General features: G+C 40.7%; 1 protein-coding gene across 1 annotated transcript in view; it reads right to left on the bottom strand.

Moving 5' to 3' along the window:
- Positions 1-2,937: 2,937 nt before the first annotated feature.
- Positions 2,938-18,458, bottom strand: part of BTC (betacellulin) — a 45,196-nt gene continuing 29,675 nt past the window's right edge. The window contains exons 3-6 of the mRNA XM_047856287.1: positions 12,603-12,720; positions 7,812-7,958; positions 5,609-5,719; positions 2,938-4,115 (exon numbers count right to left, since the gene is read on the bottom strand). Of these exons, the coding sequence (XP_047712243.1) occupies positions 5,611-5,719; positions 7,812-7,958; positions 12,603-12,720 (374 nt within the window). The 3' untranslated portion in view covers positions 2,938-4,115; positions 5,609-5,610. The remainder of the gene's footprint in view (positions 4,116-5,608; positions 5,720-7,811; positions 7,959-12,602; positions 12,721-18,458) is intronic.

Raw genomic sequence — 18,458 nt, 5'->3', positions numbered from 1 at the left:
ATTTTTTGCTGTGAATGCTCATCTGGAGTTTCACGCTCCGAGACCATGGCATAGGTTAAAAGTCTAACGACAACGTGCTCTGGGCAACGTAACTTCCTGGATAAGCCTAGTTTTATTTTTTTATTATTTTTTTTTATGAAATTTATTGACAAATTGGTTTCCATACAACACCCAGTGCTCATCCCAAAAGGTGCCCTCCTCAATACCCATCACCCACCCTCTCCTCCTTCCCACCCCCTCTCAACCCTCAGTTTGTTCTCAGTTTTTAACAGTCTCTTATGCTTTGTGGATAAGCCTAGTTTTGAATTCCATGCTATGAAAGATTATATCCACTGGGATATAAGCTCCATGAGGTCACAGATTTTTTTTTTTAACCTTTTCTTCACTGATGTAGCCCCGACATCTAAGATACTTGGCCCTTTTGGTACTTACTAAATATTCTGGGAATGACAGCAATGCCCCAATATATTTAGGCTCTCATAACAGAATATATGCGGAACATACTAAAATCAAGGTCTCATTGAGGCATCAGCTTGGTCTTAAAGCCATGGGCACTGAAACGTCACAAAATTTTGCATAAACCAGAGCTTTGTCCAAATAGCAAGTCATGTGTCCCAGAGCATTTACTCCATTTTCTGTGTAACTTGCCTACTCCATGGGCAACGATAGGAAGTGGGAAATGTGAAAGGCCCACATAATCCACTTCAGGAAGGACATCAAAATTTCTTCCCCATCTCAGCCCATCAATTAATAATATAACATCACTGGAACCAGGAACATCTCACCTCTCAGCTCACTCGTCCGTATACCCTAGCCTGTCATGCCCAGGGCATTTTGGAAAAAGGTATAGAGGCTCAATTTGTTCTTTTCTTTCATTCCCTGTTCCTCCACTGCTAGAACTTCCTAAGAAATTCTATAGAATTTGACAAGGATCCAAGAAATATTTGGCCTGGCCCAGAATTTGGGGCAGAAACCTTTATTTCTCAGAGACATCAGTTCAGATGTAATATCTTTCAGGAACCTACCCCAATTCTTTGTAAGCTAGTTTAGTCCGCGAATCTCATTTTACCTCGAACCTGTCCCAGAGCACCAAATTATATTGAAATCATCAGTGCGTTGTTGCTTCTCCCACTAAACCGTAAACTTCCTAAGAGGCCATGTCTTATTGAGCCCTCGCATTTGTCATGGTGGCACAGCGCCTAAAAACAGTAGGTGCCCAGTCAGTGCTTCCTGAATTCCATACCTGTCGCAACTATCGTCTTGAAAGACTGTATGATGAAGATGGGATATTGTTGCTGGAAACGTTCCTCTCCTACAATCGAAGGCACTGTTTGGAAACCATAGCTCGATATTCTGTTTCAGAGAGGATGCCATTTCTGTTTTAAGAAACTTGTCCACAATCTCATGATGCACCAGAGTTGGTCAGGACCTTGGTTCCAGGTTCCAGAAATCCAAACAGAGTACTTATTATAATGATAATATGTCTCATAGAGCCCCCAGATAGGAGCAGAATGAGGCTAAACTTTGAGAATACACATAATGGGGACTCAGACCATCAGGAAACTTGAGTTTGGTCTCTGTTCTTCTCTGACCAGCATTTTTTGCTTTTCTGGACCACATGGAGCAAGACATGACGGCAGTATCTTCAAAATGTACATTTTTTATGCACCAAGAACCCCAAAAGATTAACTTCTGTTCTGGTTCCTCGTCCTACCGGGAATGACTCCAAATTGCTCACCTTCGTGAAGCGCTCACCTTAAACCAACCAAATGCAGCTGCTGGTGGGGTTCAAAAATATGGCCAGGCTGTTGGGCAGACAATCTCATAGGCGTCCACCACACTTTCAAATTCATTAGTTTCTAAGAAAAACACATAATCAAAATGGACTATTTCAAATGTATCAATGGTCATCTCTATAAAATATAAAGTCTTCAAAGCAATAATCTGCAAATTTATTTTTCGTAATTCATGGTACCACTAAAAAATTTCCAAAGAAATAAGATTGCTTTGTTTTAAAAATAAACGTATTTTATTATATGATAATGTTGACAGTTTACATAAACAACACCATTTAGAACATGCAAAACAATTATAAAATTACATTTTAAAAAGATACGAAAATCTTTGAAGTTCTTTCTTGATATGGGACCTACTAAATTTCAAGAGACACCATTTACATTTTAGAATCAAAACAAAATTCCTAAGCCTGGGTTGGCTTAAGAGAGTCCATTGGTCAACCAACAACAATTCAGGGTAGGAACCTTTACAGCACTGTGTTTTTGTTTTTAAATACTATTAACAAGCATTTGTTTCAAGCACTTTGGCATCAAAGAACACCGAGAAAAAGCAAGGGCATAAATGAGCCCAAAAGACTTTTGAGAATAAAGCATATGCAACATGAATCAGTTGGATATAATCCTGTTTCAAGGATGGCTATTAAGTCAGAAGAAAAATTGACTTAGAAGATGATTAGTTGTTTGGCTTAGTTCTTAATACATTTGAGCTATTTCTGTGAAGGCAGCCTCATTCTCAAAACACAATGTGTGTTAGAAGGTGATACACAACTTCACCTTTTGTCTGAATTCTCCACTTCACTTTGTGTATGAAGTCTACACTGCAAAGTAAAATTTGAAAAGATTCTGGAAAAAAAGAAGCTGCTTGGCTAACATCACAACAGCCAAAGTACAGCAATTTGGGGACATCTTCTATTGGTTTTCGTAAATTACCCACCCGATCAATGTAGAAAGTTTCAGTTTCTATGTAATATTGGCTAAAGGGAGATTTAGCTTTATCAGTGTTTTTTTTTTCTTTTTAAATTGCTTTTATATATATAGAGAGAGAAAGAGTGCAAGCTGGGGAGAAGGGCTGAGGGAGAGAGAGAGAGAGAGAGAGAGAGAGATTCTCAAGCAGGCTCCATGCTCAGTGTGGAGCCTGACATGGGGCTTGATCCCACAACCTTGGGATCATGACCTGAGCTGAAATCAAGACTCAAAAGCTCATTGTCTGAGCCACTTAGGTGCCCCTAGCTTTTTCAATTTTAAAAGAGTCTTTATTAAATATGCTATGGAGTTGAAGGAACATCTGGCGAGATGGTCCCAAGTAGTCGATTCTTATGGTCGTGATTTCATTGCAACAACATCCACCTGAGAACCATCAGGAAGAAGAAAAATGAGGATACGGTCACAAGCCATGTCTGCTGGGCTCTGCTGTGCTATCACTGACCACTGCTCTGGAATAAACAACCTCTTCCAGCGCTATCATTTATCCCTTAGTGACTGCAAACACTTACCTGTTTATTTTTTATTTTCCATCGCTATTCATTACCCTAGCTACGGGGAAAACCTGTTTGCTTTACTAATGTAGGAATTTATTCATGTCAATGAGAATTTACAAAAGAGCAAAGAAACATAATAGAGGTCAATGCTATAGAAAACGCGATGGTAACAGTAATATAAATCCAGGACTCTGCCTTCTGAGTATCTGCAGGAAAATAGCCCCGGCATCTCAGAGTCTTGGCGAAACACAGTTTAGTATAAAGTCCTGAGCTATGTTAGTGAGTTAAGCTGCACCCACTCAGATCAACAAAAATGACAGTTAAGAACACAAACTGAAATTGGGTAAATCTTGGCTCCGATTCTAGCTCCACCAATTCCGAACTGTATAAATCAGGGTTATATTATTTAACTTTTTTGTGTCTGTTTCCACATGTGGGAAATGAAGATCATGATAGATGTCCCATAGGTTCTTGAAAGGCTTAGAAGAAATGATATACTTGAAACTCTTGGCCCATGGCAAGTGCTGGCTAAATGGCAGCTTTATGATTAATCCAATTCCTAAAATCTAAACTCCTTTTCGCTTCTATTTTTTATTCGACTAGTAATCCTGGTAACAAAACTTTAAGTGGAAGTTTATTAAAATGTCTTAAGTGAGCGCTTTTTCCCAATTCCGAAACAATACTGAAATTACTTATTATTACAAAAATAGTAAAAAACACAGACTAACATTACAAACAAAAAGTAAATACATTATTTAAAATTCATTTTCTCCTGACTGTTTTCCTGAGACACATCCTGTCCATTTTCGAATGAGCAAGGCATTTTGCAGCTTGCACCAGCCTGGAGAAATAAGGGAAAAGAGAACACGCTAGTTAATACAAATGGATCGTGCAAATTAAAAGAAAAAAAAAAAATCTAGAGCCAATAGTTTTGTTTTCCATTCATTAATGATTAGCGTCATCCTGTAATAAGTTAGGGGAACATACGATTTCTCCATAAGCATTTACTATACCCCACACATCCGCTGGGTGTTTGGGGGGGGAAGGAGATGCTTTACGCTGCTGGCAGAGCTAGGGAAAGTCACTGCTCTCTCTCTTGCTGGCTATGAACAAGGAAGCATGTGGCTCCCGTTGCTACTGCCATGACTTAAGGGAAACCGGCCAAGGATGAAGCCATCTCTTTGGTGAGCGAGCAGAAAAACAGAAATAACGTTTCCCCGTGTGGGAGCCTCTCGTTCACCGAAGTGTGCAGAGTACCGTTCCTCCGGACTGCCGGTTCACATGAGCCAACGCATTTCCTTCATTTGAAATCCTTTCGATTGGGTTTGACGCTATCACAGCCAAACTACCCTAGCCGATTGTACGAGCGCCGTGATCCATTTGCCCCCTTGGAGCCATTCTTTGTCCTGCTCTGAGCTCGGGGGGGGGGGGGGGGGCTGACACATCACAAGGGCCCCCTTGTCCCCTGGATCTTCATTGGGTTTGGCTAATGGGAGGCACCTGCTGAAGATCTGAAGCAGGTGGTGAGACAGTTTGGGGAGTTTTTTTCTTCATTTGCTCCTCTTCCTTGTTGAGGTTCCAGCAGTGACTACTTCTAACCGCAGGTACAGCTCCTACAGAGTATAGGCCCTCTGGTGGCCAGCCTCTCAGTGCCAAGGTAAGCTTCCCGGGCCCTTCCAGGCAGGGGAGGGGAGCGGCCTCCTGCCAATGTTAGGCTCCAGGAGCCTTGAAGTTCCTGTGGGTCCCTCAACCCTGCCCTCCCAGTCCCTCAATAAATCTCGCTGTTCCATCCTGCTGGGATCCTAACGGATGTAACGTTGAAAGGGCTTAGAACAGCGTTGGGCATACGGTAAATGCTATGTAAATGTGGTTATGATTAAAACGTAGCTATTATTTTTTTTCTTCAGCGTGAGATATTTAAGCTACAATACCTCTTCCTTGTGCCCAAAAGCAAGGAAGAAAAAAATATAAAATCACCACCACAACCATGTACAATTAGAAAGCAGGTTGATTTCAGTAAACTAGAAAAAGTGTATAAAAGTCCTCTTTCTGCATGCCTGTCAATGTGGTAAGATATGCAAAAGAAAGATATGAGAGTCTTTCATTTGGCTTCAGATATGAGAAAGAAAGATATGGTAAAGGTAAGATATGCAAAAGAAAGATATGAGAGTCTTTCATTTGGCTTCAGATTCTATGAAAAAAATCTATTTACTTTCAGATGTTTCTAAGCATAATTAAATTCGAATCATTGATTTACTACATCAAGTTAAGCCCAATCTCACCAGGTAACTATCACTTGAATAGTTTCTCGCCTACCAAATTTTTCATACTTACCACTAAGCAATACTAGTTTCTTGAATATCTTCATTTATTGGAGTTATATCTTTACCAAGAGTTTCCATTTCTTCTTCCTTCTTTCTTCTTTTGCGACGCCTCCGAAGAGGGCTTGGAAGATAAGGTGTTAGAAGTTAGTATGGACCTGTTAATTCATATGAACACAAAATTAACCATCAAGAGGGCCTCTGATCTTATTTCTAGATGGTTAAAAATTTGTAGGTTCATTGTTTTCTTAACTATGTTAAGTTCTCTTTTAACCTGTCTCTTTTTCTAGGCTCCCATGATAGCCACAGTAGGCAAAAGGGTGAATAGAGTTACCCAAATAGAAAGAATAGGGCACCTGGCTGTTGATGGAGCTTGGTTAGCACAAGAAAAATGTTCAGGACACGTCATTTTACAAAACAGACTAATAAGCATTGTGTAGTATGTGAATAAGGAATAACACAAATTGGAAACAGACATAAGAAAACCAAGAGGGTGAAGATAGCCTCAGGATTTGTTAATTAAGCTTATAGATACATTAAAACATGTGTTAGATCCTCTGGGTTATAGTCCAGTTTCTTAAAGTATAATGCAAAATTGATGTCATAATTAATTTTCTCAGATCTGTCCAAATCTGCTGTTATAAAAGCTCTTTTTTTTTTTTGCCATTTTGAAGGTAAAAAAAATTTTTAAATACCCTGCAATTTTATAGCTACAAGGAATCTTACAGATTACCTGGTTTAATCTTTCTGTTTTACAAAAAAAATAAAATTCAAGTTTAAAGATGTTAGGAAATTTGTCCAGGGTCCCAAAGATATTGAATAGCAGAGTTGGGCTAAAAATCCAAGACTCTAGACTCCTAGTAGCTACGCTGAAGTTTTTCTGTGAAGAAAGGAGTCACAAGACACCCTCTTTGGTGTGCCCAGTAGCCCAAAAGTAAAGGGAGAAGTTCAGGAGGCTCAACTAGCTTCGCAAGACAAGAACACAGCACGTTAAGAAAGGTCTTTTTAGCATACTGTGTCGGAGTCCCCGTCTGATACAAATTTTGATAGCTTCACGAAAGAAACTAACTTAAGAAGTGTATCAAAACACTGTCTCAGCGAAAAAAATCAGGGTGTTTCTTGATTTCCAAAGTTGTGGTACATCATGAAAAGTAAAAACAAGAAAACCAGTGCAATCATCTTTTGTAAATAAAATCCATTATTTTATGGTGGCCAAGGGGGAAAAAAAATGTTTTTGTGTGTTTGTCTCTACCTTCCTAAGTTACTGGGTCATGATACAATGTAAGGTAGTAAAACTCTTAGTTTGCCTACTAACAAACCCACATAAAACATGATTGAATTTAAGACTACATAGCTGGCTTTTTTATTAAGATGTAGCTGAAATATAACATTGGATTAATTTCAGGTGTACAATGTTTACATACACACACACACACACACACACACACATATATATATATATACACAAATACATATTACATATATTGCAAAATGATCAACACAGTAAGCTTAGTTAACATCTGTCAGCACACACAGCTACAAAATTTTTCTTCTTGTGATGAGAACTTTTAAGACCTACTCTCTTAGCAACTTTCAAATATACAATACAGTGTTGTTAGCTACAGTCGCCATGCGGCACATGACATCCCTAGGACCTATTTATCTTATCCTCCAGCTGGAAGTTTGTACCTTTGATCACTTTCATACTTTTTGCCCTTCTTCTTCTTCTTCTTCTTTTAATGAAGAGTTTTATACATATTTTATTTTTAAAAAATGTTTTTAATGTTTGTTTATTTTTGAGACAGAGAGAGACAGAGCATGAACAGGGGAAGGTCAGAGAGAGAGAGAGAGACACAGAATCTGAAGCAGGCTCCAGGCTCTGAGCTGTCCGCACAGAGCCCGACACGGGGCTCGAACCCACAAACTGCGAGATCACGACCTGAGCCGAAGTCGGGCGCTTAACCGACTGAGCCACCCAGGCGCCCCCACATTTTATTTTCAATGATAATACTTATGCTCAGTAAAATGACAAATGCCGTATATCATGTGTTTCATTGTAAGTAGACACTTCGCTGTAAGTGATTTATTTCAATCATAACAAAAAGGAAAGAAGAAAGATCGGAAGGAGGGAAAGAAGGCAAGAAGAAAAGAAATCGCAAAATAAAAATTTCTCAGATTTACTTAAAATGATACTAAAAAAAAAAAAAAATACTTACTGACAGCATGTGCAGACACCGACCACCAAGATGATAAAAATCACCATAACTACTATCAGACAAATCACCAAAATCTGCCCTCTATCTCCTCTGAGGTAAAACAAGTCAACTCGCTCACATCTTGCCCCAGTGTAGCCTTCATCACAGCTGTGAAAATAAAACAACAAGGGAAACCGTGCAAGACTTTTAAGAACCTCTACTATTTCTGTTTTTGAAGGAACTAACACTGTTGTCATTTACTGGAATTAATAAAGGGCTCAGTTCCTTTAAAAAAATTTTTTTTTTCAAATAAAGCTGGATACCGCTGTGTTCACAAGTAATTTCACTTTCTTTGCTTTGCTGAAAGCCTGTCATCACTTGAACATTCGCAACATGGCTAATTTAAATAAACAGAGGTAATCACAATTTACTAAAACTTACTTTAAAATTTTAGATTCTGAGTTGGAAAGAGAGGAGATGGCAAAAAAATCCCTCCGTGGTGCCCCCCAAGCGCTTAAATACCGCCATGACAAGGAACTCAAAATCCCCACGACCGCCCATGTCATTGGAGGGCAGTCAATGTGCCCAAGTCCTCCTGCTCCAAACTGTTAGAAATTATACTGTTTCATGTGATCACACGCGGTAACGTGTATGAAAGTTCATAGACCGATAGCCTATGAACTACATAGAAAGCTCCGTAAATGTTTTCCACAGGATTCCTTTCTCTCTCTTAACTGCCACCCACCAGTTCTGATTCTTCTGCTCACAGTGGCCACAGATTACGTGATGCTCTTCACCCCTCCAAGTAAAACCTCCCCAAAATACAATAGGTCTTGTCCTCTCCAGCTCCTTTATTTGATGCTCAAAGGCCCATTTTCAGACGTTCCCTCCACTGTCCTGTAAATGGCCCCTTTCTCTGCGGCCCTCATAAAGTGCAGTGGCCACAAGTCAAGGAATCTCCAAGAGTGACTTTCACTCTCCTCAATCTCTCAACGTTTTATCAATACAGCCTTAGGATTTACCCCAACCCGGCAGATTCCCTTTGTCCAAGCCAAGGCTTGTGTGAGCAACACTCAGCTAAAGGCTCAGTGATTTGGGGACTATCCACAGTATTCTCTGACTCCCATTAGACGCTTAAAAGGCACGTAAGAAGTTTGAGGACGCTGCAAAACTGAAATCCTATGTTGTAACATCAGTACCTTTGCATTAACAAGTATCTTCCCTTTTTTCTCCTCAGACTCATTCAAAACAAAAGAGATAGTGGTCATATACATAATTGCTTAAATCCCCAAAAGATGAAATTCTGCTTCTTAAAAAGATTTCTGTGTTACCTCGGTTGTTTATTTATTTAGCTATTGTTTTATTTTGTTCTCTTTTTTTTTTGTTTTGTTTTTGCAAGAAAGGATCTACTGCCAGATCATTTTCTGGTTCGTGTTTGACAAGAGCAGTGCAGTCAATTCCCACAAAGCCTATCCTGCACAAGGAAGGAGATCCCATAATGCCGACATTATCGCTGATATAATGCTTGAGACAACAGCACGAAGAAACATCTGGCTTGGTCACATCCATACAGAAAGGTGACGATCAGTGCAAGCTGTAGAGAAACGATACCTGATGGCGTCTATTGCCAGAAAACCCCCGCGTATGTGAGGAAAATTCCTTCCTGGCAAGGTCAAAATAACAGGAAGAGAGCTTAGAAAGATCTTGAAACATCAAAAATCTCTTGCACATAGAACTGGAACTCTTGGGGGGAATCACTTGTTATTGCGTGTGTGGGAGGGAGATTTTTTTTAAAGAGTTTTTTTTTTTTTTAAGGTCATAATGAAAATCTTACCAATATATAGAGTCTCTTCCAATTAGCTTAAGGGCTTCTCTAACACATTCACTAAATCTGGCATTTTTAAACCATCAATTTGCCCATAAAATACACAGAAATGACTTGCTGCTCTTTTAGAATGTTTTTTGTCTTTTTTTTTTTTTATTATTATTATGGCTCTGGGTTCAGTGGTGTAGCCGTGCTTTAATTGAATTTCTCAGTAAGCAGGATTTCCTGCAAAAGCTATAACCCAATGAGGCCAGGCCAGAAGGCTAACCTTTGCACAGGCAGTTACCATGGCTCTCATGTTATTTCACTTCTCATCAAACCAATAACATGTCAGCTAATGGTCATTTCAATGGGAAAAGAAGAGGCAAAGAGTACAAGATCCTAGCAGGTGTTTATGAAACGCTGAGTAGCTGAATACATCAGTTTTTATTTAGTAAACATCTTATAGCATTTAAAATCACTTTTAAAGACACCCATGACCCTTCAGGATTCTGAAAAATCAGAGTTAGGATCACTGTCCTGAAATAATCACCAGCCACGGTTGTAAGGGCTTTGTAACTATTAAGTCAATTGATCCTTACAACAACCTCTGAGGTAGGTGTCGTTATTAACCCATTTGGAAGGTGGAGAAACTGAGAGCAGAGAGAAATTCAGATTCAAGCTGTTTGACTCTCAAGTTGATGCCCCAAGCACACGAAATACTGCTTAAATGAACTGTACCACATTGATACGTGAAGATATGTATCTGGAAAGAAATCATTCCCATTCCAAGAAAATACTAAGAAGACTAAGGGGTTTGAGTTATTTGAGACGCACACTTTTTTTTTTTTTTTCATGTAAAAGCAGGAGTCCACACACTCCTGTAATTCCAAGCAAAAGGAGATACTTGTGCTTTTCCAAGCTGGCAGAGTCACCAATGGCAACACAGCTTTGCCCGAACCTGTGCTATGACCAGTCACCTCAAAGGTCAGGCCCAGGTCACATACACCCCGCTCGTCAGCAGGACAATGTATGGAACACCTACTCTGTGCTGGGTACGACAGAAAGTATTTTTGCTTAATGAATTCTCCTGCTTTATTTTCGACACTTGAGAGGGAGATATTATTACCCCCTTTTACAGATGATAAAACTGAGGCTCGGGAAGGGTAACTGACCTGTTGTTAGCAGTTCTTTCGGTACAAACAAAACCTTAACTTGGGTCTACCTGGCTTCAAAATCTGTGTGCTGGCTTCTCTGCTCTTCTGCTTGCTGTTCATTCTGCACCATTTTACCACGAAGAAGCTGTTCCTGGCTCAGAGTAAGGCCTTGGTGTTGTCAGCGTAGCATTCGATGCGCCATGCTAGAGGGACTTCTTCATTTATTCGCCACTCATTTCCTGAGCACCTATTAGAATTCTGACACTGCGCTTGGCCCTGGGACACAAAAACGAATACGCCCCGAGACCCGCCTCTGGGTGCTCGCAGACACGGAAGGGACACTCACAGGGACCAACAGCTATGCTCCAGAGGAAAAGAGCTTTCATGGAAGGGAGACTAGATCTCAGAGACAGGACGTCTAACACACCTGAGTGTGTGTCCGAGAAGAGGGAAGTCAGTGCAGGGATCCAGGAGGAGCTGAGGTCTGAGCTGCATCCAAAACATCAGTGCGAATAAGCTTTCCAGACTAGCAGAGCTTGTGTGATAAACCGTGGAAAGGAATGTGGGATTTCAGAGGAACAGCTGGGAATATGGTGAGAGATGTGGCTAGAAAGGTAAGCCGGAATCAGAGGAGCTGTGGAGACCATGGAAATGAGTTTTAGCCTCACACTGAAGGGGACAAGCTGTGTATCGATCTTAGGCAGGGAGATTACATATTGCGGTTTTCATTTTAGAAGGCAGCAGGATTAAAGGACAACAAATCTGCAGACGTAGGGACAGGTTAGATAAATGTACTAGGTTAAAGGGCATTAATATTTTCAAAACGCAATATATTCTTCTAAGCCAGTGAGCAATTAGAGGAAATTAAAAAAAAAAAAAAAACAACTCTATTCTTTCCCAACACGCAGCACACACACACACACACACACACACACAAGTTTCCCTTATTTCCTTACATTAGCAATTCTTATCCCCTCAAAGTATTGTCCAGTATATTTATTTTTAAATTAAATTATAATTAAATTTTTATGAAGTCCATGACCCTTAAATGTTCCACTAAATTAGGGTTCCGAATCACTGTTTTGAGACACTTATGAAAAAAAAATGTATACCGAGGGAACGACACAAAAACATAAACATTCTATAAACTTTAGGTCAAAATTATACTTAAACAATCACCTTGCTCATCTTTCAGAAGAGGTCTCAGAGAACACCTAGATATCTGTTTAGATGTCCTAGAAGGATATCTCTTTAGAAGAAAATAAATATTTTGTAAGTGCAAAAATGTTGTTTGTGCCTGAATAAAAACTAAACTTGGAATCAGTCTACTAAGAGGCAGAAAGAGAACTTTTCTTCCAATTCCCTTCTGTAATAAACAGGCTTTGCAAATAAATCTCTGCTTAGAAGCAGGACTAATTTCCTGGTACTTAATTGACACCTGCAAAAGTAACTTTTAATTTGGCAGAAAATCCTTCATATTTACATTAACTGCAAACCACCTAACACGTTCCAGAAGAATTTGCTTCCATTCGAACCACCTGGGAGATGAATGGAGCTGAAAAGCATCCTTAACACTGGACACAAAGTTCTGCTTGCTTGCGTAAGGCAGCAGAGGACGCAGCCTGGGAGCCGATCTGGGCTCTCGCAGGCTCCTACTTCAGAAGGAAATTGTGTGTCAGTTTCTCCATAAGTGGCTGCAGAAAGGGTCCCTAAACAAATGGCCGAGGGCAGGACCAGGGGAGCTGTGTCCTGACACAGAGGGCTCCGTTAGCTCAGACTTCCCGGCCCTGTCAAGTCCACGGCCAGCACTGCTCTGCAGCCCTCTGCCTGCTGGCTCAGGGGTCCACTTACACGCAGGAGGGCGTCTGCTCGGCCACCACGAAGCGACATCTCCCTTTGATGCAGTAGTGCTTGTATTGCTTGGGGCACCGAGAGAAGTGGCCTTTCCGCTTCGATTGCATGGTGGTAGCTGACAAATGAGAAAAAGCCCAATAAATCAACTCACTTTAGATACACATTTATTTCTGCGTGGAATCATATTCCCCTCTTTGCTGCAGGTTTTTCTATAGGAGATACTCCTATAGAGTATCCCTTTCTCTCAACACTGGGATAAAAGCCAGACTTTTGTGGTCCCCAAATAGCTCTATCAATAGGGTGATGGGGATCTTGGTGGGAATGTTTCATATTTAATTTTTTTTAATGTTTATTTATTATTGAGAGACAGAGAGAGACAGAGCATGAGCATGGGAGGGGCACAGAGAGAGGGAGACACAGAATCCGAAGCAGGCTCCAGGCTCTGAGCTGTCAGCACAGAGCCCGACACGGGGCTCGAACCCACCAACTGTGAGATCATGAGATGAGCCGAAGTCGGATGCTTAACCAACTGAGCCACCCTGATGCCCTGGGAATGTTTCGTATTTTAACAAAGATTGGTGCCCAACCTACCTCTTAGAAACCTTGGTGTTGTTTAAAGGGGGAAGCATAGTTTTTGTGAGAGAAGGCTATTCTTTCTGTGAAGGTTATCGGAGCCATGGGGCACATGGCGTTAAAAAAAAGAAAAGGCCTTTTTTCCCTTTCCCTTCCTTTCCCTCCCCTCCCCTCCCTTCCCTTCCCTTCCCTTCCCTCCCCTTCCCTTCCCTTAAACATGCATGTAGCAGTAACCAAGAGCTAGATACTGGTCATCTTCTCAATCTCTCTCTCTCTCTCTCTCTCTATATATATATATATACACACACACACACACACACACACATATATGTAACTATCATAACTATAACTATATATATAGTATATAGTACTTATATATATATATATCTACTATATATAGTACTACTATATATAGTTATAATAGTTATATACATAATAGTTAATATATAGTAACTTATTTAATGCTCGTAACAGCCTTGTGAGGTAAGCATCATTCTTATCTGCTATTTATGGATGAACAAAGCACAACACATTGAGGCTAAGTCATCTTCCAAGATCACACAGCTAGGAAGTGTCCAACTGAGACTCAGACCCAACAGGTCTTGCCCCGGAGTCCATGCTCTTGACCTCTCCACTCTGGCACTCTGCCAAGTCAGCCGTTCAGCAGGTAGCTGTCATCTGCTCTCAGCCTGATGCATCCAGAAGTCACGCTTGCCTAATGGGAGATTCTCCCTCTCGTTTAACCCCTCAATGGTTTCTCTTGCTCTAAAGAAAGAGGAAGATACTGGAAGCCTCATATCCCAGATTTTCATCCTGCTCTGACTTCCTTGTCTTACCATTTAGAGTTTTCATTGCCTAATTTTTCAACTAGGGACGGTGATATGTAAGTTTCTCCCATCCGTGCATGTAGAAGGTTTTAATAAGTAAGGGTTGACAAGAGTAACGGTACAGAAATACTGACTTGCTGTTTCATGTGCTGATTCACACCGGACATGTGCCCACACCCAGAGCCAACAGCTAACTAGCCAGCTCCAGCCCAGGGTTGGACTTTTTCACATTCATGCTATGACCAACAGCTTACAGACTCAGCCACCTGTGAAGCCAGAAGGACCGTGATGTTCACTTCAGAAGGGCATTTCACACTCACCTGGCATCTGAGTGATATTAATAGTAATGACTGCTAAACTTCTTAATTAGTATTATAAAATGAGCACAAAAAATCCCCAGGGCAACCAGAGGGAGGAATTGCCAAGAACTTCAGATAATCTATACACAGCAAATTCCCGCAATGCCAGGTCACAAAGTTTCAATTCCCACAATGCCAGGTCACAAAGCTTCAGGGGGTGGCAGGATGTTGCTGAGGAACTAGCTGACCTGGTTTTGGAGGGTGACTTGATTACCAGCTAGGCTGACAGCTTCTACACGCCAGACATTTGCTCCCACGCATACCGGTCAATGGGACTCTTACCGAAATTTCTTCCGGAAATAACTCCAGAGTGTCTCAAAAACAAAGATCTGTAGGTTTTGGCAAATAAATGTATTGGCCAACTTTCATGCCTACTTTCTATTTCCAGAGCCCTGTAGTGAGCACTGGAAAACATCAAAAGAATGAAGCATATCTTGTCTATCTAAATTAGAACAATAGAACAACAACAACAACAAAAAGGTAACAAAATAAGCAACCAACCCGTAAAAACAACCATAGTAACCGCATAGATAGTTGTGGCACACTGGAAACAGGGGAAGGAAAGAACATCAGATGAGGAAGGAAAAATCGTGTCTTATTTTCAGCTCTGCCTCTCCTTCGCTGGATGGGTCCGGGCAAGCTTATGAAGCTGTCTGAGCCTCAGTTTCCTCACCTGTAGATAATAGCATCTACCTCAAAGGGCTGTTGAGGAACTCAAATAAAGAGTGCATGCACAAGTTCCTAGCAGAGTACCCTGCACAATAAAGAGTCCTCAGTCAATGAGTTGATTCTAGAATCTTCAAGATCTTAGCAATTCCAAGAGAAATGTTGTATCATTACAAAGAGCACTTATCTAATTAAAGAAAAAGTTCTGGGAAATGGTTTTTGTTTTTTGGGGGTTTTTTTGCTTGTTTGTTTGTTTTAGGAGGAGGCAAGCAATCTATTCAGCTATGGAGAATGTTAGGAGCAAAAACTCAAGGTCAGGAACATGCAAGCCTCATCATGTGGGGAGTGGGAGGCAGATTTAATGGAAATGGAGGGGAACAGCCAAGGGGGTCTGTGAATGGAAGTTAGAGTCATCAAATGGCAGTAGGCTGAAGTGTTTACATTTGAATACAAGGCAAAGGAGAGCTGAAGACGGTTCTCATGAATTAAATTAAATGGTATATGTAAAAACTACATTTTTCAGTGTATTAGGTAGGAATCTGCAGGCTGAGTTAGAGTAGGAAGATGCCAAGAGCAAGGAGAAAACCAAGGCATGCCTGAGCCATGCAAATATATGTCGTGTGGGCCTGTGGGAGGGGAACTGAGGTCAAGGAGATGAATGTAAGAAGCAATAAGACTTAGTCACGGATCTGCTGTGATCCAGGAAGGTCCTTCCTACTTTGCAAAGCATACCTGACTTTAAATATAAGCCATATGGCTCTGTATCCTGAGCTTTACTAATTTCTCTAGTGGTTATGTCCCTTTAAATGTAGCTGCCCTTTTAATAAACATCATACAGAGCATGATCCCAAAAAGTGCCTTAACCGGCAGCTGCTGGGTGCAGGGATTTGACCAGCCTCAGCCCATCCAAGCAGCACAGATCCATGCCAGGGAAACGGTTGCCAGGCACTGTTCGGATCATTCCCAGAGCTCTCTCCTTTGCCAAATAAACATGATCTTAAATATTCCCAGCATTATTTGGATTTGAAAACCCTTCCATGCCACCACGCAGAAAATGTCCAGTGATTTCTCTATGGAAGTTTAAAACGTGGAAAAAAAAATAATACATCACACACACTGCCCCCTCCCCAAAACAGATGGGATCATCTCAGTTCTCTGATGGAAATGAGAAGGCTTATCAGCATACCCCCTTTCAAAATGCACCTAAAATTCCAGTTGCTTTCATCTAATATTCATCAAGGTCACATTATCTGAAAATTGAACAACTGTGAAATCTAACATTTTCTGCCTATCACGAGACCCGATGACATAGGGTAGAGGATGGCAAAATCTGTCCTTCCATTCCAGAGATGCTTATCAAGAAGGAAAAGTTAATCCTATGACAAAAGAATGATTAGTCCCATGTACTGTGTTTCTCTGTTGAGAAGTGAATCGCCTGGTCCGGAAAATGCGACATGAAAATTCCCCTGGTAATGGGGGTGCTGGAACTTAGTCGTTCTTCCCCCCCGCCCCCCCGCCCGCCGCCCTTACTCTTTTCTAACCCGTTTCCAAAACCAAAGCATTCTCTGGGATTGAGTCTTTCCCACAAAATCGCACTGGAAAACTACACCCACTAGCAGGCCAGGTTGCAACACGATCTCCTAAGTGAATGGGCCCCACATTACTTGTGGGGTAATGTATCTCAATCTCTTCTTGAGACGCCATATTCCAAAGATGCTAAAGCCAGTTAAATAAGGAACTACTAGGGTTACTGCAGATAGGTGTACGTCAAAACCTAATTCTAAGCGAGAACGTCTTTCTTCCATCATATGGGCAGACAGACAAGAAGTGGTCATCTTTCTTGAATCCTATGAATAGTTCGATGAGACGTGAGATTCTCTTGGGCCAAACTAAATTGGAGGAATATAGCACACACTCAAATGACTTAGTTTAAATGTGGAATTTTCCTCAGATGGATGAATGGTTTGATTAAACAGTATGGCTCTCTAGTCTTTCTTGTACATAACTCTTATTCTCAAACCAAAACAGGCCTTGTGATGCTTTTCTGCTTAAAACCCCTCAGAATTGGGGCACTTGTGTGGCTCTGTCCGTTAAATGCCCAACTCTGGATTTTGGCTCAGGTCACGATCTCACAGTTTGTGAATTTGAGCCTTGCATCTAGCTCTGTGCTGACGGCACGGAGCCTTCTTGGGATTTTCTCTTTACCCCTCCCCTGCTCGTGCTGGCTCTCTCTCTCATTCAAAATAAATAAATAAACTAAAAAAAAAAAAAAAAACTCCTCAGAATTGACACATTAGGTTTATTTTTCATAAAACGTTCACTTACTTATTCTAGTTGTGCTTGTTACAAATTTATTTAATGATTTCATAAATATTAATATCAGCAGCTCTTCTAAAATCAACTCTAAGGGTAATATATACTTATTATAAAATTACAATATACAATTATTTTATGTAATTCTCATTACAATGTGGATAACCTCATAGTATCTCTAACCCCCTAGTTAAATACATAGTTAAATCTCTGTGCAAGAGATTAAAAGGAGGTGCTAAATTTTGAGATAAAAGTCCCATAAGTGTTAACAAAGACAGAGAGGAAATGAAACAAATACCTATAAATTTATCTTCCCACATAGCTATCTGATCTTAAAAAGGGAACAGGTAGGGGTACCTGGGTGGCTCAGTTAGTTGAGCATCTGACTTTGGCTCAGGTCAGGATCTCACAGCTCATGAGTTCGAGCCCTACTTTGGGCTCAGTGCTGATAGCTCAGAGCCTGGAACCTGCTTCGGATTCTGTATCCCCCTTTCTCTCTGCCCCTCCCCCTGCTCATGCTCTGTCTCTCTGTCTCTCAAAAATGAATAAACAATTTTTTAAAAAGGGAAGAGCTAATGCACAGAAGAGTTTAAGTAGTCACAGAAAAATTTGAAGAAAAATTTCTTCCTACTCCATGAAGTAGAACCTAAGCCTTTAATCTAGTCCTTGGCTTCCTGGCAACTTCTCAATATGAGTTTCCTCACTTTACAACCGTGTTAAGCCAGGAGGTGAGGAAAAAAATTTTTATTTTCTAAGTTAATTTTCCGTCTTATCTTGCCCACTCTCTCCCTGAGACAGGGGAAGGTAAATTCACAATGCCCTTGAAGAAGTGCAAAATTTGAAAATTTCTCTTATTTGAGGATTACCATTTGGTTTCATATCCAATGCCATTCCCTACAGAAATGTAAAAGAGTTCGTTTCTTCCAGGAAAAGAAAAATAGATCTCACAGATGTCCTTGCTAACCCTCCAGTGTTACTAGAATATGTTCATATAGGGGGCTAATCAGAATAGGTAGCATGTGTTTTAAGCAGGAGGATTAGGCCAATGATTTCTCAGCTTACAAGAGTGGGCCCTCACTTAGAGCTGTCCTTTTTCAATGCTGATTCGAAGGGGT

The sequence above is a fragment of the Prionailurus viverrinus genome, chromosome B1 (genome assembly GCF_022837055.1).
Source record: "Prionailurus viverrinus isolate Anna chromosome B1, UM_Priviv_1.0, whole genome shotgun sequence".
NCBI lineage: Eukaryota > Metazoa > Chordata > Mammalia > Carnivora > Felidae > Prionailurus > Prionailurus viverrinus.
This window is presented reverse-complemented; position numbering and strand designations above follow the sequence as displayed.